Below are 26,505 nucleotides of genomic sequence, written 5' to 3' on the forward strand. Positions count from 1 at the left end.
TAAACAAAGAAACCTTGAATTAGCTCATGTTACTAAGTTAACTTTTTTTTACAGCAGAACTAAATTGTGGACACAAATTTTATAACACATTTACCGAGTTCTTAATAGAACACAGACTACCCCTAGCAGTAGAAGACTATGTTGGTTCTTTTTTCAAGTGAATGTTTCCTGATTCCAAAATTGCAGAAAATATGCATATGCAAGAACAAAATAATCTAATATTGTTAGGCATTTAGCAAAAGATAATTCACTTAAAACTTCATAAGCCATGAAAAATGGGCCGTTTAGCATTGCAACAGACAAGATCAGTGATTATGATGACAAAAGTTGTATCTAGTCTGTGTAAGAGACTTTGACAACGAAAAGGGCAAAGTCAGAGTACTCTTCTTTCATTACTGGAATTAACAGTAGATTCCACTGGAGAAAACATTTTTTATTTACTTAATAATACTTTGAATAAACATAACTTGGCAGAACTGTATGGGGTTTTAAGCTGATAATTCATAAAGTAGTTGACTGCTCTTGTAGCTTAGCGGTTAGAGTGTCCGCCTCGGATGCAGGAGGTCGTGGATTCTATCCCTGGATGAGTTACACCACAGACTTACAAAAATAGTACTTTCAGCTGCCTTGCTTGGTGCTCAGCATTAAGAGGTTAGTGTTAGGACTGGTTGGCCTGGTGTCAGGATAATGTGACTGGGTGGGACATCATGCTACATGTCTGCGACATGATGCCCCAGTGCTAGACATCACTATAAACTGCCACACTGCAGACATTGTAGCGATATTACTGAAAAATTGTTAAAAGCTATGTTAAAAATCCAAATCACACATAAAGGAGTTGTATTCTACATTTTGAAAAATGGCTTTCATCAGTGTACATATCAGGTTGTCCTTGTCATATGATGCACCTTGCTGCAGGAAAGGCTACCGATAAATTAGAATGAGAACTCATGAAGTGTAAAGTTGGTATTCTACCTGACAACGTACTTCATGCGGACAGAGTTGATGTACAATGGCACCTTATTTCCCAGCTAAAAGACCCAATAACTCGAAGATATATATTTACTCTTCTTTGTCAGGTTATGAAAGTAATATTGGTTCTTTACCACTGTAATGCTGACTGTGAGAGATTGTTCCATATTGTTAACAAAAATAAAACTGAATTCAGATCCAGGCTCTATAACCCAGCACATAGTGTTCTACTGGTGTGCAAAACATTCATAATCTCAGCTGGTACAAAGTGTTTTAAAGTGCAGGATGAGAGAATGTTGCTCTTTAAAGCTCAAAGTGATATATATGAAAATTTGAAGCAGTATTTGATGTTAAAAGACCAGAGAGGTAAATAAATCATTTTGTACATATGCTTATTGAATTTTGCTATGTTATATGATGATTACTCTTTTTCTGCTCGGATTACTCTTTTTGTCCACTTGGATTACACTTTTTCCATGCCAGGGATTGGCATGTATGATATAAAGAAAAGACAGTTTAGAATAAGAATATAAATATTATTTACAGCAATCAGTTTATGGAAGCAAAAATGACATGAATAACAGTATCTTGGAAGTTTTATTTTCATCTGATGTAAGTTAGTGTCTCTTCAACCCTGTAAGCAAAAGTATTTCCAGTACTTTGATTTTTATTAGGGTAGAAACATTTTCAGGAATTGTTGAACAGATTACAACAAAATTTACAGCATCAGTGAAATGGACAAAACTATTTTTTGACCATTAAGAAGTTGACAAAAAATAATAACAGTGAAAGTAAAGTGTTTGTCAAGTATATATCCCCATTTCCTGGTTTATCCCCCCCTCCCCAATCTCTGCCCATATGGTCAAGTACCCAACAGTAAGAACAGATGTAAGGGCCAATATAGATGCAGTATTTGGATGCATTTAAATGCATATTTAGTTGTAGGGTGGGAATCTTAACAGTTTCTTCTTCAAATATGTTACCTGATCATAACACCTCAGGATAACTACTACTTGGGATCTCAATAATTTCTTAAGTTATGACCAGGTGGCTAACTCCTAGGAGGTATGGCTGTACCATGGGGTCAGTGTCATTTCCTTGTGTATATTTGTCTTTTTCATTCCCAGTTTATATATATACATATATTCCCAGTGTGTGTGTGTGTGAGAGAGAGAGAAAAAGAGAGAGAGATCTCCAAGTTATGAAAGCTGGGATTTAACAATGGACCCTTTTCTTGATTGTGTCTTCCTTTTTACGATGCCTGTATGGTTATAGGGTGTGAATCTCAGTAATTTCTGTGTTATGGCTCAATGACTAAGTACCAGGGGTTAGAATTGACCCAGGGGCCAGTGTCATTTGTATATCTGAATCTGCCTTGTTTTGCCCATTAATTGTATTTACTGTTAGGCATGACATGGAGGTCCCATTCAGACCCCCACCTGACATGTATTGACCTTTGTGTTGATCATCACAAGCACACACACATGCATGCACACTCACACTTACGCATGTACACACACACATTTTGGACCAAAATGTCATCGTTACATAAAACAGATGAGATTTAGGCAAGCTGTACAAATGTTTGCCTTACTGATTTATCACTAGATTGAAATATTTTCATGTATGTGGCAAAAGTAAAACATTACCTGCATTTCATCTTGCATCCTGATATCATAACTTTTAATATATTTCTATCTATTATCTTCTTAAAATATGTTTACTTCAGGTTGGTTCCAAGTGCAGTGACCTTTGAATTTTATTAATATCTCAGCAAAGTATTTGAAAAACTGGATGTTAGAAATATATAAAACATAAAACCATCTTATACATGGCATACTGCAGTGGAAAGGGTCATTATGCAGTAAGACTCGGGAGAAGACAATTAATTTGGTGATCAACTTTTTTCATCTTGATACACTGACTATATCCAGGCACTCACCAAAGATTTTGTGAAGAATTATTTCAGTATTAATGCATTGGTTTCTTGTAGGTACTGAAGCATAAACCAGGTATACAAATGAACTTCAATCATGTGGAAGAGGTAAGCAAATGATCTTACTGATATGTTTAAGAGTTTTTCCATATTAGTGCCTCTATGTATATATATGAGAGAGAGAGAGAGTACTTTGATAGTGTATTTATGGACTTTTGCCTTTTTTCCAGTGTGGGAGGGAAGTGCTCTGGTTGCTCACAGCCTATGATCCATCCTTCTTTACATTTTGTATGCTTTTATTTTTGAATTACCTATCACTGATATTGGGAAATTCAAAGGATAAATATCATGCACTATTTGCAGTTAAAATTTAGCCCTGTAACAAAGACAACAGTTATGGTTATTTTATCATCCAAGTCAAGAGATCTGAAGGGTTCAATAAAGACTCATGAATCACCTCTTAATAAAGACTCAGTGAATTACCTCTTAATAAAGACTCATTGAATTACCTCTTAATAAAGTCTCATTGAATAACCTCTTAATAAAGACTCATTGAATTACCTCTTAATAAAGACTCATTGAATAATCTCTTAATAAAGACTCATTGAATAACCTTTTAATAAAGACTCATTGAATTACCTCTTAATAAAGACTCATTGAATAACCTCTTAATAAATAAAGACTCATTGAATTACCTCTTAATAAAGACTCATTGAATTACCTCTTAATAAAGACTCATTGAATTACCTCTTACTAAAAACTCCTTGAATCAACTCTTAAAAACTCATTAAATCAACTTTTAATAAAGACTCATTGAATCTGCATTAATATAGTCTCACTGAATCCCTTAATAATGACTCCTCAAATCAACTCTTAATAAAGACTCATTGGATTACACTCTTTACCCTCATATAGTGTCTGACTTTGTTGGCAGTTGATACACAGGTAAAAAAAAATCACACATTGCAGTGTGCTATAAATAAAACACCTGTTACCTATTTTACTCCATACACATAGGCCTGACTGTTGACTGCTAGAGCAGTGTAGTATACATTACATTCGACATCAATTTGAATAAGTTCACTTTCTTGATAAACATCTATTATGTATAGAAAGATTTAAGAGTAAAATTTGATCGTTAATGTTGTATAATTGTTTTTCACATAAGGAATTTTTTATGTGCTATAAAATCTTGAGACAACTCGTTCAGCATCAAGCCAGTGAACCAGTGTGACCAACCATTTCTGCAATTTGTGATATCGAAATTAACCAGTTCTTTGTTGAGGTCTACATCTCTAAATCATCTGAATTTGATAAATTGTAAAATTTCAGTGTTGTCTGCATGAACATCAGAGCCTTTACCAAAGTTACTGAAGTTTTCATGGTTGTGATTCTAATCATCCTAACTTTAGAAAGCACTGAATGAAATCCGTGGCCTCTGTTTGGAAATTGGATAATCCAACCCATTTACTTTAAATAGCAAATTACAATTTGATCTTAAACAATGACCACATGATCAGATGTAATGGTCATTTACAGCAATGAATGTAGTATCTAATAAGGGTTTTCCCCAAAGGTGGCACTATGAAAACCAGCTCAAAATGGCTGATGTTTACAGCAGGTGTCCAAACATCTAAAGGTGCTTCCATGAGGTAAAAGGTTAATAAAGACTTGTTGAATCCACGTTAATAAAGACTCAGTGAATGACCTCTTAATAAAGACAAATTGAAATTACCTCTTAATAAAGATTCATTGAATAAACTCTTAATAAAGACTGTTGAATTACCTCTTAATAAAGACCATTGAATCACCTCTTAATAAAGTGGGTTGTACTAAAGTGCAAATGTTTTTTTTCGTGAAAAGAAGAAATATGTGCAAAAATAAGTCCCATTTGCTTTATTTGTCTATCAAATTCAAATTCTTTTTTTAAATGAAAGATAATGAAAAACACATTGGCCAGTGCATTTACATAATGTATTTTCATGACATTTTTGTCCTACAATTTGTCATTAGATGGTACTATAAGGTATGGCAATGGCAGTAAAACAGATTCTGTCACAATATTGGATTTTTAGTATAAAAAATTGTTGACTTACAGCTGCGTATCTGTATGGTATATAAAAAAGACAAAGGTAAAACAACTGAAATCCTTGAAAACATGGTAAAGATTTGCTATATAAACCACATTTCCTTAATAAATCCAACATACTGTATCAGATAGTAACAGTACACTCAGGCAGAATGATTTACATGACCAACATATACAACAGGTGATGTACAATATATTCAACAACATTTACCAGGCATTTTTTTAATTTCAGGTCCAAAAACCTGAGTATGCGAGCCTACACATTTAGATGTTCAAAAAGACTTATGTTAATGACATATGTCTGTCCTGTGTTTAATAGTCTACAACCTGTTGTCAGATAAAATCCTCCATTTTTATGACTGAAATTACAGCCCCTCCCAAATAAAATTTTATCCTCATTTTTTTCAGATTCGTTATCACACTGAAAGTCTTTGCAAAACCTGAAATTTGACAAGCCTTTAATATCCAGAGTCTTAATGAAACATGCACTAGTTTATTGGTTCCCAACCTTTTTGAGCATGATGACCCACTCTTTAAAAACAAATTTGCAGACCCCCACATGCTCATAATTGCACTATTTGGTTCCTTGGAGTAACTCCCTCCTCCCCTTCCCACCCTCTCATCCCTGGGGTGTTGCACAGCCCACAGTTTAGGAACCACTGCACTAGTTGAAATTAAAAACTATTTGGAAAAGTGTATGTTGCCAATATATATATATATATATATATATATATATATATATATATATATATATATATATATATATATATATATATATATATGACTGTCTTATTGAGATTGCATCATTTAGAAGCTGATTTTGGCATTAATAGATATCTAATGATTTCCAAAGATGTTATGTACTTTTCGTTGACTTTCTTGGTCTCTTTGGCTGGCACTAATATTTTAAAAAATATTCAGACATTATCTGAGGTAACAAGTGAGGTCATTAATGTATAGTGTAATGATTGATTCAATTTTGAGGTGCACAGTGAACATTATTTTGGTAAAGGGAACATCTTAAATATGATGTACCCTTAGTTTCAAGATGCATACTAAATTAGTTTGACCTGGTTAGTGCAGTCATAACACTTGATTTGCATCTCTTCAGTCAAAGGTTTGATTCCTGATTCCAGTAAATGCAAAGATAAGTGGTCAGGCAACTGATGTTGGTGGTTATATCTTGTTTCTCTGTCTTAACCCAAAATATGCCTGCATATTACTTGATGAAAGTTCTTAGTTAAAGTCTGTATATAAAAACAATAATTGAATTTAATGTTGTAAACTCTTCTGGACTAAAAATTCTATTCACCATCTCTTTAAGATGTTAAAATTTAGAATAATATTATTCATCATTCATTAATTAATTATAATTTACAATGCCTTCGTAGGACTCTGATGAAGAGGAACACTTTGTCGATCTCCCACTGCCTGAGGACACAGAAGACACTTACAAACCCTTTAATGCTGTAGATGACAGTGATGATGAAGATGAGAAAAAGAGTAATAAAGATGATGATGACCCAGACAAGACATCATCAAAGAAACCATCATGGGTTCACAGAAAAAACCTTGGAGGTTAGTTGAAATAATATTATGGGCTATAAATGTGCAGAAATGAGCAAAATGAGAAGTTAAAACATGTTAACGCAAGTCCTCATGTGTTGAATTGTCTTCTTGTTTACTTTTTTTCTTCATCAGTGTCCACTCAAGCATCAGGCATGAGTAAGCTGACAAGTATCGGTTGATTTTAATCATGTATCATCAGGTTGATATTTACTTCTCTTTTTTGGCTTAAAAATGAAAATTTTACTTAATGATGTAGGTATAGTAAAACCGCAGATTAAACTGCATGAATGTGACATTTTGACTGGTCCTAAATTCAGGGAGGGAACCTTTCTAGTTTTTGTTGGAATTTTCTGTTGTTTTTTGTTTAAATGCAGGCCACCAGTTTTCTTTTTTTTGTACAAATTTCCAGCTGACGTTTTCTGTTTTCCTTTTTTTTTTCTAAATATAATTCGAGTAGGAAAGAAAGTAACTAGACACCACTACAGTGTATATTGGAAGTTAATTGTGCATGCGTGAATTTCTTTCTGCAGTTTTAGTTTAGTTGTTACATCTTGCATATTCCAGATCTTTTTAAATAATTTCATGGCTTCTATGGAATTTAAATTTGTTGAAAGAGGTAAATGTATTTTTATCACTGAATTTGACCAGCCAGTAAAAATTTGTTTCAAATGGAGCTTGTTTGAACAAAAAGATGACAGTAAGGATTTTTTTCTTCAGAATATATTCTGTAATTCAAGAAGCTTGGATTTGCCTGGTGCATGAACTGCAAAGACCAAATTATGGATCAGCTGGCAAAAAAGTGCTCCTTAAACATGCTAAAACAAAAAAGTGCTCCTTAAACATGTAAAACAAAAAGCACAGGCAGGAAAAATCGTATTTAAAGATGCAGAAGCTTTCTGCAGTTTTTCACTTTAATCTTGGCAATAATCACTTCACTGTAGGTGCCCCAGTCTATGTATGAGCTGGCACATTACATGACTGTAGTGTTGCCCACAACTAATATTCCTTCAGAAAAGGCCTCAACAGCAAAATCCATCAACATTCAGAATCAAAATCTCATCAAGACACTTCGATCCATTGATTAATCAATGAACATGGCTTACTTTTGTGCATTTGCCTTAAATTGATAAGTCTAACTCATGAACTTGCAAAAGATCCCAAAGCGCTTTCAGAACAGACCTTATATTGGAAAATAGTTTCATACAAGCTGAAAGAATGGGTATCAACAGACAGAGTAGAGGATTGGTATATTGATACAAGAGCAATATTCACATACTGTATTTGCTGGCCTATAAGTCGATGTGAAGTAAAAATAAAATCAGCAAATTTGACAAATTTCCATCCTTTATCAATATTTACGTCGATGCTGAGTATAAGACAAGGCCAGATCAATACCTCAGATTAAGTTTTTCACTTCGTACCACACAGTATCATGAATTTTGTCCTATCTGTAACTCAGTAACCTTTCCATTCAGGATCATTAAATGTAACTAAAAGTAACTAATTTGTTTCAAATGAAGTATTTTAAATATATTATGTACTTTTAGCATAATTTCAGTTCTTTTCAACTGCATGCATGTTTAGAAATTTTGGTAAATGTTACAGCATTACTGTACTTAAATTTTGGGCCTGATCAGGAACAAATATTTCAGAAGGGAAAACATATTTTCGAACTATTCAGACATTGCATTTTGCATGATGATCTCTGCAAAACACAATTTATCACTGGTAAAACAAAGTATGATTTTTTTTTATCAAGACCATACATCTGAGGAAAATCTTGTTTGTTATTCATGAGTTTATCCTATTTCAGCCAAAGCTAAGAGGGATGACTATGACCCATGCCATAGAAATCCCCAGTACTGCCATGCAGAAAATGAATGTGTCTGGGAACTGAAGAAACTATCACTGCACTTCCATCCTTCAGTCGCATTGTTTGCCAGTCAACTTCTTCAGGTGAGTCAGTGGGAAAATGTCAGTAAGTAAAAATCTTATCATAGCAGGTAATTAATGAATGTTTCTCAATGCATTGAAATTGGGAAGCTTAGCTCTAGGAACTATGGGCAATGTTGTGAGTCATTATGAAGTAATAATCACATTTCTGAAAAAGGTATGAAAAAGGTATGAAAAAAGTATTAAAAAGGTATGAAAAAGGTACGAGCAAGATCTAAATCCTATCCTCCTGAAGGAATTACGTTATTGTAAAAATAAATACAAATGAGAGAACTAAATTTAAACAAAATCTATTGAAAGTATGATAAAATTTTGACCTGCCAGGTAGTGGCACCATTATTATTGTAAATCACATTAAAGTAACAGTTTTCAAGTTGTCATGAAGCATTATCCACATGCTTTTTCAGTTATCCCTACTCCCTCCCCCTTTTAGTGGTCTAACGGAACTCCCTCCCATATTCAGCCATTTACTGGGGGAGCCACATTTGTTCAGTTGGGAGAGCATTGGGCTTCTAATCCAAAGGTCACAGGTTCAGTACCCACACAGGACAGCAGTGTCCATATGAGACCTTGAAAAGCCTTGAAAAATGAATTTGTCCCTCAGGGCCTTGAAAACACCTTGAAAATTCAAAATATTGTCTGGGTACATTGAAAAGATTTGATTTTCCTGAAACTGAAAGGAATTAATAAATAGTTTTCGTTATGTAGATTTAAATAAAAAAGAAAAGGGAAAAAAACAGCAAAAAAAATCTTTCGTTAAGTTTTGTGCGGAACAAAAATAATTCCACAACTAGCCACTGCCCAGTCGTACATTTTGAACTTTTGATTGTATGAAGCCCAGATGTATCTGTCGTTTAAATTTGAATCATTTGCAATCTTCTAAAAGGCTGGCTGCTGATTCCAACTTTGGTGGCTAGATAAGAAAAATATAAGGTTAGGATTATGAGATCATTCTCAAAGAGCTTTGTAAAATGCTAATTTATGCCAGAAGGATATTGATTTGCATGCAGTGAGATAGAGTGCTCTACCGACCGTATGATTCATTCCAAACCACTGAATGATCATACTCTTGACTTCATGTTTTCATTTTTTTTAAGAAATGTTCCTCGTATGAAGTAATAGTAAGTATTAACTTGTGTTTACATTCAATTAAGAGCTTAGTGTTAGGACTGGTTGGCCTGGTGTCAGGATAATGTGACTGGGTGGGACATCACGCTACATGTCTGTGGCATGATGCCCCAGTGCTAGACATTACTGTAAACTGCCACACTGCTGACATCGTAGTGATATGACTGAAAAATTGTTAAAGCAATGTTAAAAATCCAAATCACTCACAAACACACATATTGTAATAATGCTTCTTGAAAAACTTGATTTGGAACCTTGAAAAACATTGAAAAACCTTGAAAGGTTTGAAAGAAATATGCTACTAACACTGGGACAGCCAGGGTCAGCTACCTCGTTGGGTCCATAGGGAAAAGGCACTTAGCTCCCATTTCCTCATCATGATTTAGCCAATAATGAGTTCAAAATGCTATTGAAACCAACAAATCAAACACAGCTAGTGTTCCTTTCTCCTCTTTTATATTTTACTATTATGAAGGCATCTTAATGAATTTTTGTCCTGCACCTCCCTTGTTCTTTCCAGTGTGTGGCAGGTTATTGAACATGAGACCCACCCCACAGTTCCATCCACCAGGGATCGATTGAAATTCTAAAACATGCACATCAACAAACCGTCCACCAATAAATATATTCTGTTAAATTTGAAATGGAATTTTGTGTAAATTTACTCTACCTGCACTAATCCCTTCTACTGTTTAGATTACGTTACATCTTTTCAGGGAGAGTGCATCAAATATGATGGTGACCCTCTACAGGACTTCAGTTTGATTCGATTCCTAGACAGGTTTGTGTACAAGAATCCAAAACAGATCAGTAGAGGTGAGCAGTTGTGGTATCACAGAAAAGTGGTACAAGGATTCTGGAATTTTTTCTTTCTTTGCTGTAAAAATCAATCTTAGAATTTTTTAGAAGAAAATTAAAAGCTTATTAATGAATAGTAAAAGTAATTTATTTCAGAAACTGTTCTGGAGATCTGAGCAAATTCTTTTGTACACATTCATCATTCAGCACTAATGTGATCGTGCTCCCATGTTTGTGAAACTTACCAGGAAGTTGGATTAGACATGGTTGTGTTGTTGGACATGTATTTTTCAAAGTTTTGATGACATCTCCAAAGTATTTTATTTGAAGGAAATAACCTGCTTTCTCATCACATCCAGTAGTTTTATTTTCCCCATTGCACCTCCAGACTCCTGTGTGTTTGTATCTCTCTCTCTCTCTCTCTCTCTCTCTCTCTCTTTCCCCTCCTCCTCCTCCTCCTCCTTTCCTATCTCTATTTCTTTACCTCTCCTCATTTTCTTTACTTCTGTCACCCTAATTTTGTTGAATCTTCTGATTATAATTATTTATATCTTTTATTTTTTCCATTTTGATGTGTGTTCATTAAATTCACCTTTAGTGAAGAAGCCAGGAATGATCCTGACCAGGGGCAAGGAGACTTCCATGCTGAAGGGAGTCAAACAATTTGTCATCAGCAGTGACAGATACCGTAAACTGGTTGAAAAGAAAATTCCAGTAGAGGAGAGATTCTTCCACAGGTAAACTTTTTCATGGTCAAAAGTAATTTTTATTATATATGACACCGGTATTACTTGGTATACCTTAATCCAAAGCAGACTGTTATATGTTAAGATTTTGTTGGTCCATCTTTATGACTGTCTGTTACTATTTTGTTGTCCGCTCCAGTGGCCTAGAAGGTTAAAGCGTTTACCTCAGATGCGGGAGGTCACAGGTTCAAACCCCAGCAAAGTCATACCAAAGACTTATAAAAATGGCAGCTGCCTCACAAGGCACTTAGCATTAAGAAGTTAGTGGTAGGACTGGTCAGCCTGGTGTCAGGATAATGTGGCTGGGTGGGACATGATGCTACATGTCTGTGGCATGATGCTTCAGTGCTTAACATCACTATAAACTGCCACACTGCAGACATTGTAGCAGTATGACTGAAAAATTGTTAAAGCTATATTAAAAATCCAAATCACACACACACATATTTACTGTTTTGTTTCAATGCATAACTCAAGTTCTCTACATAAGCAGTTACTAAACTTTGTGGATAGCTTGCACTTGCAGTAAATTTGAAATCTATCAATTTTTGGCTTGAAAAGTCAAAGGTCAGGATTATGACTAAAGCAGAACAAAATTTGTCACTACAGAATACCATTTGTTTTACTCAGTAGATCATCAGTCCCATCAAAGGACTCTTGTTTTATCTGTGATGACTTGTGAGCAAGATAAAATGAGCAGATGTGAAGGGATTTGAACCCCCAAAAAGCCATTTTGTAGAATATCTTAAAGAAGAATTGTTCATAAAGTTGGTTTAACAAATGTAGCATGTGTGTATTTCTTGACAGTATCAAAGACAGATTCATTAAACTTCTCTCCATGTTAGTGGTTTCAAGGTCATTGGCCAAGACAAAGATTTTTGTACTGCACTTATCTTGTGAACATGTTAACTTCAAAAGTGCAAGATAATTTTGATATGTAGAGTTTCTTAAGAACATATGAGAAACACAATACATAGCAACAACAAAAAGTAAGAAACTGATTTGTTTTGGCTCCCTGCAAAATCCTTTTGGCCATTGGTGCATCTGTCCCTTCTAGGTACTCTTGTTTAGTTAAAATAAAACTGTTCTTGCTTGTGTTAGCAGTTAACAAGATTTTTGTATAACGAATGCTAGAAACATAAGCAGTAACAGTGCTAAGGTTTTGTGTTAAATGTTACCATGGATATCATATTATCTCCCTTTATTCAGATATTTCACACAGAAAGCTGCCAAAGGTAGGAGAGGAAAGGAGCTTAATGACGAGGACAGTGATGCATCGAGCATCAGTGACTCCGAATTTGATGCATATCTTGGTGGGTCTAAATTTTTTCATATCTCACCAGTAAATGGAGTAATCAATAACCAAAGTATTTTATACCCGACTATTTCTTTTCCCACCTCATATGAAATTTCATATTGTAGAGCAGGGAACAAAAATCTTTTCACAAAGAATCAGCAATTTGAGAAGCTAGTCAGAAGATTTTTGTTTGTTGTCTTTGTACAACATAAAGACAATTCATGCTATTAATATTGCATTGTATGATAGATAATCTTTAGCAGGATTCATCTCACCTTAATTGTTTCGGGATTGTGCAAAAAAAAATGTTTTTGAATATACCTTACCTTGAAAGAAATATTAATAGAACTTTTTAAATATGAACACATCAAACAAGCTAGATTATTTCCATTGATAATTTTTCCCAGTAATAATTCTTTAACACCAATTATTACAAAATGATAACAAAGATTGAAAATGCTTTGCAAAGAAACTTGTATAGGCATCATTTAATGTGATGATTTAATTCTATATTCTAGATAAATATGAGGAACAGTTTGATGAGGACAAAGATAACCTTAAAGGCTTGGAACATATGGACCTTGACTTTGCAGGGTAAGCAATGTATATTGTTTTTATAAAACCGTAATACTTGCAATTCCCTACCCAACCACATACAAGTGACATCCAGTGGTTAAGCTGTGGGAGACATGTTTTCATGGTTTATTGCAGCATCTACAAGGAGGTATATTATACCTTGTTGAAAAGCTTATGTTAATTCAGTCATAAAAACATGAGATATTTGTAAAGTGATCAAATATTAAAGGACTGCAAAAAGACAGTCTGGATAAATATAGACAGTTGGAATGCTGACAAGAACTTATTACAAAATTTGGTTTCATTTTATTCCTATTAACCCCTCAGGGCCCCGAGTGGCCAAGTAGTCTAAAGTGCTCTCCGTTACGGATCACTGCCATCTCACCTTTGTCTGCATGGGTTTCGAGTCTAGGATTGAGCTATCATGGGTATGTTAGAAAGCTTGCCAGTAGCTTCTCGTGGGTCAATGGTTCTTCTGGGGTTTTCCCGGGTTCTTCCTCCACCATTAATTCTGGCTGCCATGCATAGCCTATCGTGTGCTGAAATATGGCGTTAAATCCCACAACAACAACAACCAATTAACCCCAACGAAGTCAGCATCAGAAGTTTTAATCATGCTTAAATAGAAAATGTTTATTTACTGTTTTTTCTGTCAACACTTATGTTCTACTTTATTCAGATTGTCACATAGGAGTAGTAGCAAAATTCCTTTACACCTCTTATGCTTGTATAAGTACATGGAGCTGGACAGTTTTGGTCAGCCTTATTTGTTATATTCTTGTTGTAACATCAGTCTTCAGATGTATTTAATGTTGTGTTTAGATATTATTTGAGATGAAACATTTGTTTAGATTATTGATTGAAACTACAGAATGCTCATAGGACTAAACTATTATTCTGGGACTATTGTGAAATATTGAAAGGAGTTCTGGACTATGCCATTTTGATGCATCAAGATTGTTGACAGACCAGTACATTCAAGGATCTGAAATTCATTCAGAATGTTGGATTCTTTTGGACTTAAATTTAAAAAAATGGGGGATGTTTTTGAGTTTCAATTCATAAAACTAAGTTCTTCTTACATTTTAATTATATAACTTTGATAATTAATTATTTAAGTCTTACAAAACTTGTGCTTTTGCTTCTTTCTGTTGTGTGATTTATGATCATAGAGTTGTAACACTGATTTGTGTCTCTCAGATGTCTTTTATGGACATAGTATTGATGAAGTGTGTAGGATGTTGGTTCATTTTTACCAGGTAGCCAGAAAATAATATTACTAAATTTTCTTTCAATGTGAAACTCTAATCAATATATGTGTTTGTTGTGTTGCAGAGCATTCAGCAAGAATAAGCCTGGGAAAAGAAAGAAGGGAGGTGAAGATGAGAGTGATGATGATGATGATGATCTGGATGAAGATCTTTCAGATGAGGAAGTTGATTTTGAGGGTGATGAAGACTTTGCTGCAGCATTTGGTGATCTGGATGATGATGATAACATACAAGATAGCAACAAGAGCCAGCCTGACTTCAATGAGGAAGACATTGAATTTTCAGACAGTGGTGTGATATTGTATTTTAAATACCTTTTTGTTGCTTGCAAAATGCAGATGGTAAAACATAGGTGTCACTTTTCAATGTTGAAGATGACAGTAATGTCAACATTACAGTTCTGTGTTACATTTGTAGTACATCATGTATGGCTTGTGGGTGAGCCACCAATATTAGCTTAACGTTTGTATGTGAAAGATCTATCTCTTTTAGGAACATCTTCAATAGCTAAAAACATCTGACTGGAGGATTGATATTTTATTTGAGCTTTAACCCTGAGGATGAAGACACATCTGGCTTGTATATATAATAAAATGCTTGCGTTTGAGCCTGAGATTTTGTGTTTGCCCATCAAAAATGATTTTTTTTTTCAGCACCACTTTGGATTGGATAATTCATTAAAAAAATTAGATCCTCATAGGTTGGCTTTCTTAGAAAAATAAAGATTTGGAAAGAAAAATTACTTTGGTTGAATTTATGGAAATTTAAGTGATGTCCCTTGATAACTTTTGATCCACATATTTCTACTCATTGTTTGATCCCCAAAACTGAATCCACACGTTGCCATTGCTTTTTCCTTGAAAGAAATATTGATATCTGTGATAATGTCAAAATTAGGTTTAGCATGTAATGGAATGCTTAATGCAATCCCTGTTTTTTCAGTGTCTTTTCTGATTCTTTTGATGATTAAATACTTGAACTTCATATTGTTTAGTTGAGACTTTTTAATGATGACATGTTTGCATAAGCACCATGTGAAATTCTGACAGAGCCAGCATTCAGTTATATAAACTAGAGAGTAGAAATTTATGTATCCTGTCTAATTTATAGATATTGATTTGTGTATTTTTTCAAGCTCTAGCTGAATGTCATGTAATTGTTTTGTATTTTTACAACAGTTCTTATTGTGACAGTCACAAAAGAAATGTTTTCATAATGGACATTTTGTGATTTTATTTTCAGATATCGTTGAACAAGATCCATCATTATTGAAAGAAAAGAAGAAAAAGCTTCAGAAATCAAAACCAAACAAGAATGAGGGGTAAATTATACATCATTAAACATCATTTTCAGATTCTATTACTCATTTATAGCCATACACTTTCAAGAAATTGTTCTTTATTTTCCATATATTCAACTATTCTCATGCAAATAAATCAGTATTATTCTGTACATACACTCACAAATATTTATACATGAAAGCACACACTCCCTCGCCAACCCCCCAAAAAACTTTCATTACTTGCAGCAAAATTTTATAATTAAAAATAATCTCTGAAAAGTTTTAATTATTTCAATTTCAGGTTTGGACCATCAGGCTTGTTTTCAGCAGCAGAAGAGGTGAGAACATCCTTCAGTAGTCTAAGATATTCCTTTAATGTTTTATCTTTAAATTCTTCTCTGAGACTGAACTTAAATTCCCTCAACACATTACGACCGAATTTAAATGCCCTACAAAACATTAAGACTGAACTTAAATTCCCTACAGCACATTAAGACTGAACTTAAATTCCCTACAACACATTAAGACCGAATTTAAATGCCCTACAACACATTAAGACTGAATTTAAATTCCCTACAACACATTAAGACTGAACTTAAATGCCCTACAACACATTAAGACCGAATTTAAATTCCCTACAACACATTAAGACTGAACTTAAATGCCCTACAACACATTAAGACCAAATTTAAATGCCCTACAGCACATTAAGACCAAATTTAAATTCCCTACAACACATTAAGACTGAACTTAAATGCCCTACAACACATAAGACCAAATTTAAATGCCCTACAACACATTAAGACTGAATTTAAATGCCCTACAACACATTAAGACTGAATTTAAATGCCCTACAACATACTAACAGAGAACTTAAATTTTCTATTGCACTAAGACAGAACTTAAGTCTCTGCAGTACACTATGACAAAACTTAAATTCCAAACAGCACAATACAACAGAACTTACATTCTCTGCAATAGACTTAAATTATTTACAGCATAATGAGTGTTGTTTACCACTTTAAAGGTTAAATTTTTTCATCACACTTTCCTCTCCACTCTGTAATTTTAGTGCCATTTGAAATGAATGGATGAAACTTACAATAACTTCACATTATTACAAAAAGTGTGTTACATATTACATTCCCCCCAACAGATGTAGAATAGGCCTTTTGCACCCTTCCTGCATGTCATAAGAAGCGACTACTAAATGTATTTTTTACCCAGGGATGCATCCCATGATGATGTTCCAGCTTAGAAGGACATGTACAGCTTTGGTGCAAACTTCTTTCAAGAGAAAACCATATGAGCCATGACATTTTTTCATCTGCATATTGTAAAATATTGCCTGCTAATTTTAGCCATGAATGTTCCAAAGTCAGGTCTGTAAAAAAGTGACATTCCTCCAGTGGCCTAAGTGGTTAGAGCGTCTGCCTTGGATACAGTAAGTTGCAGGCTCAAACCTCAGCCAATTCATACCAGTGACTTATAAAAATGGTGTAAGAATATTGTCAGCCTGGTGTCAGAATAATGTGACTGGATGGTACATGATGCTGCATGTCTGCAGTATGATGCCCCAGTGCTAGACATTACTATAACTGCCACACTGCAGACATAATAGCAATATAACCAAAATTGTTAAAGCTATGTTAATTTTTTATTTAAAAAAACACACTCTCCATCAATAAAATGTTGTTAGCCTTTGTCAGTTACAGAAACAAGCTTTCGGAAGATTCCTTTAAAATTTTATTTTTTGTTATCAGCCATTCACTGCCCTCCAAATCCAATGTCTGTCCCATTTGTCCATATAATTAGTACCCAAGTCCTTAGTACCCAATGTCTGCCCCATTTGTCCATATAATTAGTACCCAATGTCTGTCCCATTTGTCCATATAATTAGTACCAGAGTCCTTAATACCCAATGTCTGTCCCATTTGTCCATATAATTAGTACCATAGTCCTTAATACCAAATGTCTGTCTCATTTGTCCATATAATTAGTACCAGAGTCCTTAGTACCCAATTGTCTGTCCCATTTGTCCATATAATTAGTACCAGAGTCCTTAGTACCAAATGTCTGTCTCATTTGTCCATGTAATTAGTACCAGAGTCCTCAGTACCAAATGTCTGTCCCATTTGTCTATATAATTAGTACCAGAGTCCTTAGTACCCAATTGTCTGTCCCATTTGTCCATATAATTAGTACCAGAGTCCTTAGTATCCAATGTCTGTCCCATTTGTCCATATAATTAGTACCAGAGTCCTTAGTACCCAATTGTCTGTCCCATTTGTCCATATAATTAGTACCAGAGTCCTTAGTACCCAATTGTCTGTCCCATTTGTCCATATAATTAGTACCAGAGTCCTTAGTACCAAATGTCTGTCCCATTTGTCCATACAATTAGTACCCGAGTCCTTAAAGTCGTAGTCAGATTTCATTATTATGAACAGTTGTGACCTCACTATGGGAGGTGCAGGACAAAAATTCATGAACTTTTTTGTTAATTCTGTATAACTATTGATTTATTTTCAGTTTTCCCACCTGATTGATGACTCGGCTAGTTCAGGGTTTGACATGACTGGAGCCAATGCCATGTCCAACAAGGATAAAGCTGGTAAGTTAGACAACAATTTTGTCCTGTACATGCCATAAGGGTGTGTGTGTGTGTGTACAGCATTCAAATTTGTCACCTGCCCAAAGCCCAAAACCAGCAGTTTGAAAGTAGACATAGATCTTTATAAACCAGTTTTAACGTTTGTTTTAATAGTTACTGGTGCAAGACACTGCATGCTTTGAAAGTTAATTAGGATGCATAATGCAAATCAACAACTGTTTTCTGTGTTTTGTGTCTTGTGCTATTCTGCTGGCATCTGACTCAGTCTGAGTTCATACTTATCTTTTCTTTTTTGTCCAGTTCTTCAGATCATTCTTGTTCATCATTTAAACCTCTTGCTTGTCCTCATCCCAGTTAGGTGTTGTGTACATCTGTTCTGTACAGAACAATCTACTTTACAATCATGGTTTCAGCTTTCTTAAATTGCTTTAGTTTGAATGGATTTTGGCTCTTAAAATCTGGTGCATGATGTTGACCATGTGTTACTAAGATCAGGTTTTCTTTCTAATTATAAAGCCTTGAAAGGCCACTAAAAATTACGAAGGGTCTTAACTCAAAACTAATCCTAAGGAAAATATTAGTCAGAATGGTTACTAGAGATGATTGGATGGCTTCTTCAAAAAATACAAAATTATTTCAATAGAAAATGTGCATCAAAGGAAGTTGCCCAAATATTTTCTCAAAATATTTATTGATTTGGAGGGATTTCATCCCTCAAAGATTAAGACATGATGTATATAGTCTGTTACTAAGAATAGATTGTGTTTCTAATAATAAGGGAATGCTTAGTTGGTGTGGATATCTCCCTTGATTGCCTCATGGTAGCACTTGAGAAAATACAGAATCATTTCAGTAAAAATACGCATGAAAGGTAATTGTTTAAATATTTTTTAAAAAAATATTTTTAGTGTGAAGTTTTTAATCAATTGTCTTTAAAAGGAAAAAGAGACAAAAAAATTAAAACATTTTTAATTAGTATTACATGTGTTTAGAGGGATGTTTGTTATTGTCCAAGATCATAAAAATGGGTTTGATTGTCTCTACATCTGACCAATTTTGTTTTAAATATATCCCTAAGATCCTGTTTGATCTAGTATTATCTGAACCCTCCAAGTGGTTTTTATTCTCAATACTTTGCGTATGGGAATAGTTTAATGAGCCTTCCATTGTTTTTCTTTTTCATCCAAGCTAGATGGGAACTAGTTGTTGTAAGGTCACCATAAGTGTACACACTACAAAGTCATACTGGAGATTCCATCAAAATATATTAAATAATGTATGGGCGAGTAGGAAAGTTGTTTTTAAAAATGTAGGTTAAGTCAGGTAATACTTTTCTTTTTAGACCTATAAACCAATTGGTATAAAAAGAAATCATTAATTAAATCTTGGAAGAAATGACAATCCGTACTTTTTAGTGCTATTGCTTGTGGATTTATGTCACTACTGTGGCTCAACCTTCAACGCCAGACTGGTCTTTCATCGCCAGACTTGTCTTTCATCATCAGCTGGTTTATAGGCAGGCAGATATGTTGTATCACCTTTACTCTGGCGACAGAATTGCAGAACAGCTGAGTAGGTTTTTTTTTTTATCCTGCTGTGAATAAGTGGCATTCCATGTTATGCTTTTGTGTGTTATGTATGCTGGGAAATCTTGACCAGTTGCTCATTTATGTTACTTGGTTAGGGCATTTGTTTTTTTATATGAATTTATGTCAGTTTTCTTTTTTCCAATTGTTATCCCCCATTATGTAATATGGGGGGGTAAATCTATTACTATGTCTATCTCTGTTTTTCCGTCCATGAACATTTTTGTTTCCTGATCATATCTCTCAAATCATGGAGTGCATTTCAGCAATACTTGGTACCCTAGTCAAGCAGTTTGCAGAGTTACCTTCTGATGACTGAAATGTTTTCTTTTTCAATATTTTTTTATTTACCATGGAAAATGGGAAATGGGACTTTAGATAACATAAATTGAGAGTGCTGTACAATAAGCAGGGGAATAGAGGATATAACTCTGGAAGTCTTTTGTTATACAATTCATTAGTGTTAATTTTTTTAAATAATTTATTCAGTAATTTATCACTGAAGACTAATGATGATACACACTTTGAATTCAAACATTCACTGGTAAAGACTTTAACCCAGAGATTCAAACTTGTTTTTCTTCTCCAGTGAACATATAAACCTGTTCTCTTCCCAAATAGATAAAGTGAATTATGCTAATTTAAGATTATTTACAGCACTAATGGTCTATGACTAAATTGACTAACATTAAAAGGAGATTCTTGTGGTCACTCCTGGATATTTCACACACATCACTGTACTAGTGCTGTGTGTAGTAAACTCCAGGGAGATTAATAGACTGGATAAAGTTTAGCCTTGGAAAATAACCCCAAGTCTGATTCAGAACCAGCCAACAAACAACGCAGTTCTTTAGCTCACCTTGGTTATAAGGCCAAGTGAGCTATGGTATGACTCATAGTACTTCATGTTAAGGCTTGTTTGGAATGTTTTATACTCCAAATGTTTTTGGTACCTTTCTTTATATTTAGAATTCTATTACTTGACTAGTAATGTGCACCAAATAACCATTTTTGTGCTGATGTGCTCTTAACAAGCTAATACATCATATTGCATTGTTCATCTGCAATTTTTATTCTCAACTCCTCAAAACTGCTGGACCAGTTTCATGCAAACTTGGCACAGAGCATATTGGCATAAAGGCTTTTTAAGGTTGATGCCAGTCTGCCATTAAATATGTCCATCTATATTACAAATGGAAAATTGTTTAAAAGAACACTGCTGACCCAAACCTGACAAAAGCATTGTCTTATAAAGGCCACAAATGATGAACTGCATTCAAATATGGCTGCCTTTTCTGTCATCAAATATGACTGCCTTTTTTGCCATCAATTATGTCCATTATCACTACACATAGAAATACCTTTAAACAACTTTTTCTCAAAGACATTTTCTCAGAACTGCCTGAATTTATCAGAAAGAACTTTGCATAAAGGGCTTCTAAATTTGTACAGATAATAATGATCCACTATCAAATACAATTGCTATTAGCTAAATGAACAGTAACCTTTATAAGGCCCCTAAAACTGAATAGATTTTGAATTTGATCAAATTGTCAGCATTTACACTTTGACCTTTTAGTTTGTACAAATAATTCTGATCCACCATCAAATGTGGCTGCAATTCGGTACTAAAAGTAAAAGAAACTTTAAATGACATATTCTCAAAAATCACTTGACTTTATTAATCCAAATTTAAAAGAATGCTGTAGGCACAAGATCTTGTTAAATTTTATACAAATGATGCTGGCATTACAAAAAATAAAACAACTTTCCAACAACTTCTCACACATCTCTTAACAGCATCTGACCTAAAATTGGACAGAAAGCAGTCTGGCATTTTTAAATGTACAGAAAGAGGCTTATCCACTATCAAATATGGCTGCTGTTATTAAAAAATAGAACAACCTTTAGAAAACTTTCTGTCAAACACTGCTGAACAAAATAAAGACTATGGTTAGGTAGAAAAGTTACAAAATCTTATAGGATAATTCAGGTAATGCATTTTTTTTTAGGCCCATGAAAGTAATAGGTATAAAAAAAAAATCATCTCTTAAATGTTGGAACATAGAGTTGATTGAAGATAGAAATGAAATTCTGTACTTTTTGGTGCCATCACAAATGGATTCATGTCAATATTGTGGCTCGATGTTTATCACCAGAGTCTTTCATCATCAGACCGGTTGCAGCTGGTTTCGAGGCAGGCAGATTCGTTATATCAACTTCACTCCGACATCAGAATTGCACATCAGCTGTGTAGGTTTTTTTTTTTTTGTCCTGCTGTGAATAAGTGGCATACCATGTTACCCTTGTTCATGCTTATGTATGCTGGGAAATCTAGTCCATTTAAGTTGCACATTTACATCACTTTGTCACTTTGCTGAAGTAATTGTTTTTCACAAACTCATATCACTTTTCCTCTTTCTCATTGTTATTCCCCTAGTAAGTAATATGGGAGATACAGCTATCGCTATGTCTGTGAACATTTTTGTTGCTGAGCGTATCTCTCAAATCAGGAATGCATTTCAGCAATATTTGGTAAACAATTCAAACAATTTGCAGAGTTACCTTTTGATGCTTAAAATGTTTCCTCTTTCGGTATTTTGTGTTTACCATGGAAACAGTGAACTTAAGTAACATATGAATTGAGAGTGCTGTACAATAAGCAGGGGAATAAGGGATATAACTCTGGAAGTCTTTTGTTATACAATTTTCTTAGGGTTAATTTTTTTACATAATTTATTCAGTAATTTATCACTGAAGACTAATGATGATACACACTTTGAATTCAAAAAAAAAATTAGGAAAAGACTTTAACCCAGAGATTCAAATTTATTTTTCTTCTCCAGTGAACATTTAAACCTGTTCTCTTCCCAAATAGATAATGTGAATTATGCTAATTTAAGATTATTTACAGCACTAATGGTCTATGACTAAATTGACTAACATTAAAAGGAGATTCTTGTGGTCACTCCTGGATATTTCACACACATCACTGTACTAGTGCTGTGTGTAGTAAACTCCAGGGAGATTAATAGACTGGATAAAGTTTAGCCTTGGAAAATAACCCCACGTCTGATTCAGAACCAGCCAACAAACAACACAGTTCTTTAGCTCACCTTGGTTATAAGGCCAAGTGAGCTATGGTATGACTCATAGTACTTCATGTTAAGACTTATATGGAATGTTTTATACTCCAAATGTTTTTAGTACCTTTCTTTATATTTAGAATTCTATTACTTGACTAGTAATGTGCACCAAATAACCAATTTTGTGCTGATGTGCTTTTAACAAGCTAATACATCATAGTGCATTGTCCATCTGCAATTGTTATTCTCAACTCCTCAAAACTGCTGGACCAGTTTCATGCAAACTTAGCACAGAGCAAATTGGCTTTTTAAGGTTGATGCCAGTCTGCCATTAAATATGTCCATCTATATTACAAATGGAAAATTGTTTAAAAGAACACTGCTGACCCAAATCTGACAAAAACATTGTCTCATAAAGGCCACAAATGATGAACTGCATTCAAATATGGCTGCGTTTTCTGTCATCAAATATGACTGCCTTTTCTGCCATCAAATATGTCCATTATCACTACACATAGAAATACCTTTAAACAACTTTTTCTTAAAGACATTTTCTCAGAACTGCCTGAATTTATCAGAAAGAACCTTGCATAAAGGGCTTCTAAATTTGTACAGATAATAATGATCCACTATCAGATACAATTGCTATTAGCTAAATGAACAGTAACCTTTATATGGCCCCCCAAACTGATCCACTATCAAATATGGCTGCTGTTATTAAAAAATAGAAAAACATTTAGAAAACTTCCTGTCAAACACTGCTGAACAAAATAAAGAGTATGGTTAGGTAGAAAAGTTACAAAGTCTTATAGGATAATTCAGGTAATGCATTTTTTTAGGCCCTTAAAAGTAATAGGTATAAAAAAAAATCATCTCTTAAATGTTGGAACATAGAGTTGATTGAAGATAAAAATGAAATTCTGTACTTTTTGGTGCCATTACAAATGGATTCATGTCAATATTATGGCTCACTGTTTATCACCAGAGTCTTTCATCATCAGTCCGGTTGCAGCTGGTTTAGAGGCAGGCAGATTTGTTGTATCAGCTTTACTCAGACATCAGAATGCACATCAGCTGTGTAGGTTTTTCTTTTATCCTGCTGTGAATTAGTGGCATACCATGTTACCCTTGTTCATGCTTTATGTATGCTGGGAAATCTAGTCCATTTAAGTTGCACCTTTACATCACTTTGTCACTTTGCTGAAGTAATTGTTTTTCATGAACTCATTTCAATTTTCCTCTTTCCCATTGTTATTCCCCCAGTAAGTAATATGGGAGATACAGCTATTGCTATGTCTGTATACATTTTTGTTCCTGAGGGTATCTCTCAAATCAGGAATGCATTTCAGCAATATTTGGTAAACAATTCAAACAATTTGCAGAGTTACGTTTTGATGCTTAAAAAGTTTCCTCTTTCAGTATTTTGTATTTAGCATGGAAAGAGTGAACTTAAGTAACATGAATTGAGAGTGCTGTACAATAAGCAGGGGAATAGGGGATATAACTCTGGAAGTCTTTTGTTATACAATTCATTAGTGTTAATTTTTTTAAATAATTTATTCAGTAATTTATCACTGAAGTCTAATGATGATACACACTTTGAATTCAAACATTCACTGGTAAAGACTTTAACCCAGAGATTCAAACTTGTTTTTCTTCTCCAGTGAACATATAAACCTGTTCTCTTCCCAAATAGATAAAGTGAATTATGCTAATTTAAGATTATTTACAGCACTAATGGTCTATGACTAAATTGACTAACATTAAAAGGAGATTCTTGTGGTCACTCCTGGAATTTCACACACATCACTGTACTAGTGCTGTGTGTAGTAAACACCAGGGAGATTAATAGACTGGATAAAGTTTAGCCTTGGAAAATAACCCCAAGTCTGATTCAGAACCAGCCAACAAACTATACAGTTCTTGTTTATCTGACTAGTAATCCATTATTCACATGACCACTCCAGTGGCCTAGTGGTTAGAGCATCTGCCTCAGATGCAGGAGGTCGGGGTTCTTACCATGGCCATGTGATACCAAAGACTTATAAAAATGGTACTAACAGCTGCCTTGCTAGGTGCTCAGCATTAGGAGTTTACTGTTAGGACTGGTTGGCCTGGTGTCAGGATAATGTGACTGGGTGGGACAAGACGCTACATGTCTGTGGCATGATGCCCTAGTGCTAAACATCACTATAAACTGCCATAGTGCAGACATCATAGCGATATGAATGAAAAATTGTTAAAGCTATGTTCAAAATCCAAATCACACACACACACACATTGATTACACAGTGAAATCTTTTTCTCACAAAATTTTAAAGGAAAATACAGATGAAAATACCATTATTTTTGTGGTAAATATGAAAAGCAATTAGCTAGTTTGGTAATACACAGTAGTATGAGTTATTTGTTGTTACATCAGATATGTTGCCATAACTTCTTTTGAAACTTGCTGTTGTATATATTTATCTGTTGTGTCAACACAATCCTGGTTATATAGTTTTGATTGTAAGTTTAGTTCTAAAATTATGAAGGGAAAATTTGGAAATTTTTTATCATGTTGACTCCAGAAAATAAATGTAAATGTGTACTCCATGAAGATAATAGGCAAGGATCTTGATAATACATTGAAAATATATAAAAATTAGGAAGATAAACCCTGCTAAAAGATTAAATGTAAAAGATGCCATAATTCTCTAATAAGTATATAAGAATGAAGCAAAATTGTTAGATATATGAAAATTTGCAGTTATTTCAGTCAAGTTTAAGTAATTTTTTAAATTTCTTTATTTTTCCAGATTGAATAGGAGGTCACACAATTTTTCATCACAACTGGCGCTCAGCAAGTGACAAAATCAAAAACACCATCTTATTGTTTTTGTCAGTCTTTGTGTCTCACATAGATAGGTCTAGAATGTTAAAACATGTACTGTGGTTTCTTTGCTATAGTTTCTTATTTGTTTTCTCATTTGTTAGTCAATACTTAAGTATGTAACTTTTTATTTCTATCATTTGCACCAAAGAAACATGAGTACATATTAGAATAAGTTCAGTTCTCAAAAAGAAAAGTTCAGTCTCACTAAACCCTCATTTCAAGCCTCACGTACAACAAACTGAATAGAGGTACCATGGTATGTTATATACATTTGTACTATATTTTATAATTTTTAATTGGTAGTCATTTAAACTTGTATAATTATAAATGTAAGACTAATCTGAAGGGAAAAGAAAGCATACAGCAATATCAGCTTGCAACTCTTGATCATTTTCCTTCCAAAGTACAATAGCAGCTTGCAACTGTTGATCATTTTCCTACCAAAGTACAATATCATGGACAGTAGGCATATAACCAATTTTGACCAAAACTTAGTTTGGACTTTATGTGTAATGATTTTTAGCTCTAGTGGTCGTGGACCAGAAGAGCTTGTAGGATGGTCTGTTCTCTGTCATCCATCCATTTGTCGTCTGATGTACATCCTTTAGCACAAATTTGTTATCGCTGAGAATTGTGATGAAACTTTTCAGAGACGTTCATCCCTCGGTCTGCTTGGTTCCAGATGAAAATGGTTCTGCTTGAACACCCAGTATGGCCACCATAGCAA

At 34.1% G+C, this 26,505-nt stretch overlaps 1 protein-coding gene across 1 annotated transcript in view; it reads left to right on the forward strand.

Moving 5' to 3' along the window:
- LOC149804305 (CCAAT/enhancer-binding protein zeta-like) overlaps window positions 1–26,505 on the forward strand; it is an 80,249-nt gene that overhangs the window by 53,220 nt on the left and 524 nt on the right. Inside the window, exons 18-28 of the mRNA XM_089938642.1 lie at window positions 2,966–3,016; window positions 6,389–6,575; window positions 8,380–8,522; window positions 10,364–10,463; window positions 11,044–11,182; window positions 12,401–12,504; window positions 13,007–13,082; window positions 14,400–14,626; window positions 15,578–15,656; window positions 15,919–15,955; window positions 18,150–18,231. Coding sequence (XP_089794768.1) covers window positions 2,966–3,016; window positions 6,389–6,575; window positions 8,380–8,522; window positions 10,364–10,463; window positions 11,044–11,182; window positions 12,401–12,504; window positions 13,007–13,082; window positions 14,400–14,626; window positions 15,578–15,656; window positions 15,919–15,955; window positions 18,150–18,231 — 1,225 coding nt within the window. The remainder of the gene's footprint in view (window positions 1–2,965; window positions 3,017–6,388; window positions 6,576–8,379; window positions 8,523–10,363; window positions 10,464–11,043; window positions 11,183–12,400; window positions 12,505–13,006; window positions 13,083–14,399; window positions 14,627–15,577; window positions 15,657–15,918; window positions 15,956–18,149; window positions 18,232–26,505) is intronic.

This window comes from Sinohyriopsis cumingii, chromosome 2 (assembly GCF_028554795.1).
Source record: "Sinohyriopsis cumingii isolate HCF-2022 chromosome 2, ASM2855479v2, whole genome shotgun sequence".
In the NCBI taxonomy this organism is placed as follows: Eukaryota; Metazoa; Mollusca; class Bivalvia; order Unionida; family Unionidae; genus Sinohyriopsis; species Sinohyriopsis cumingii.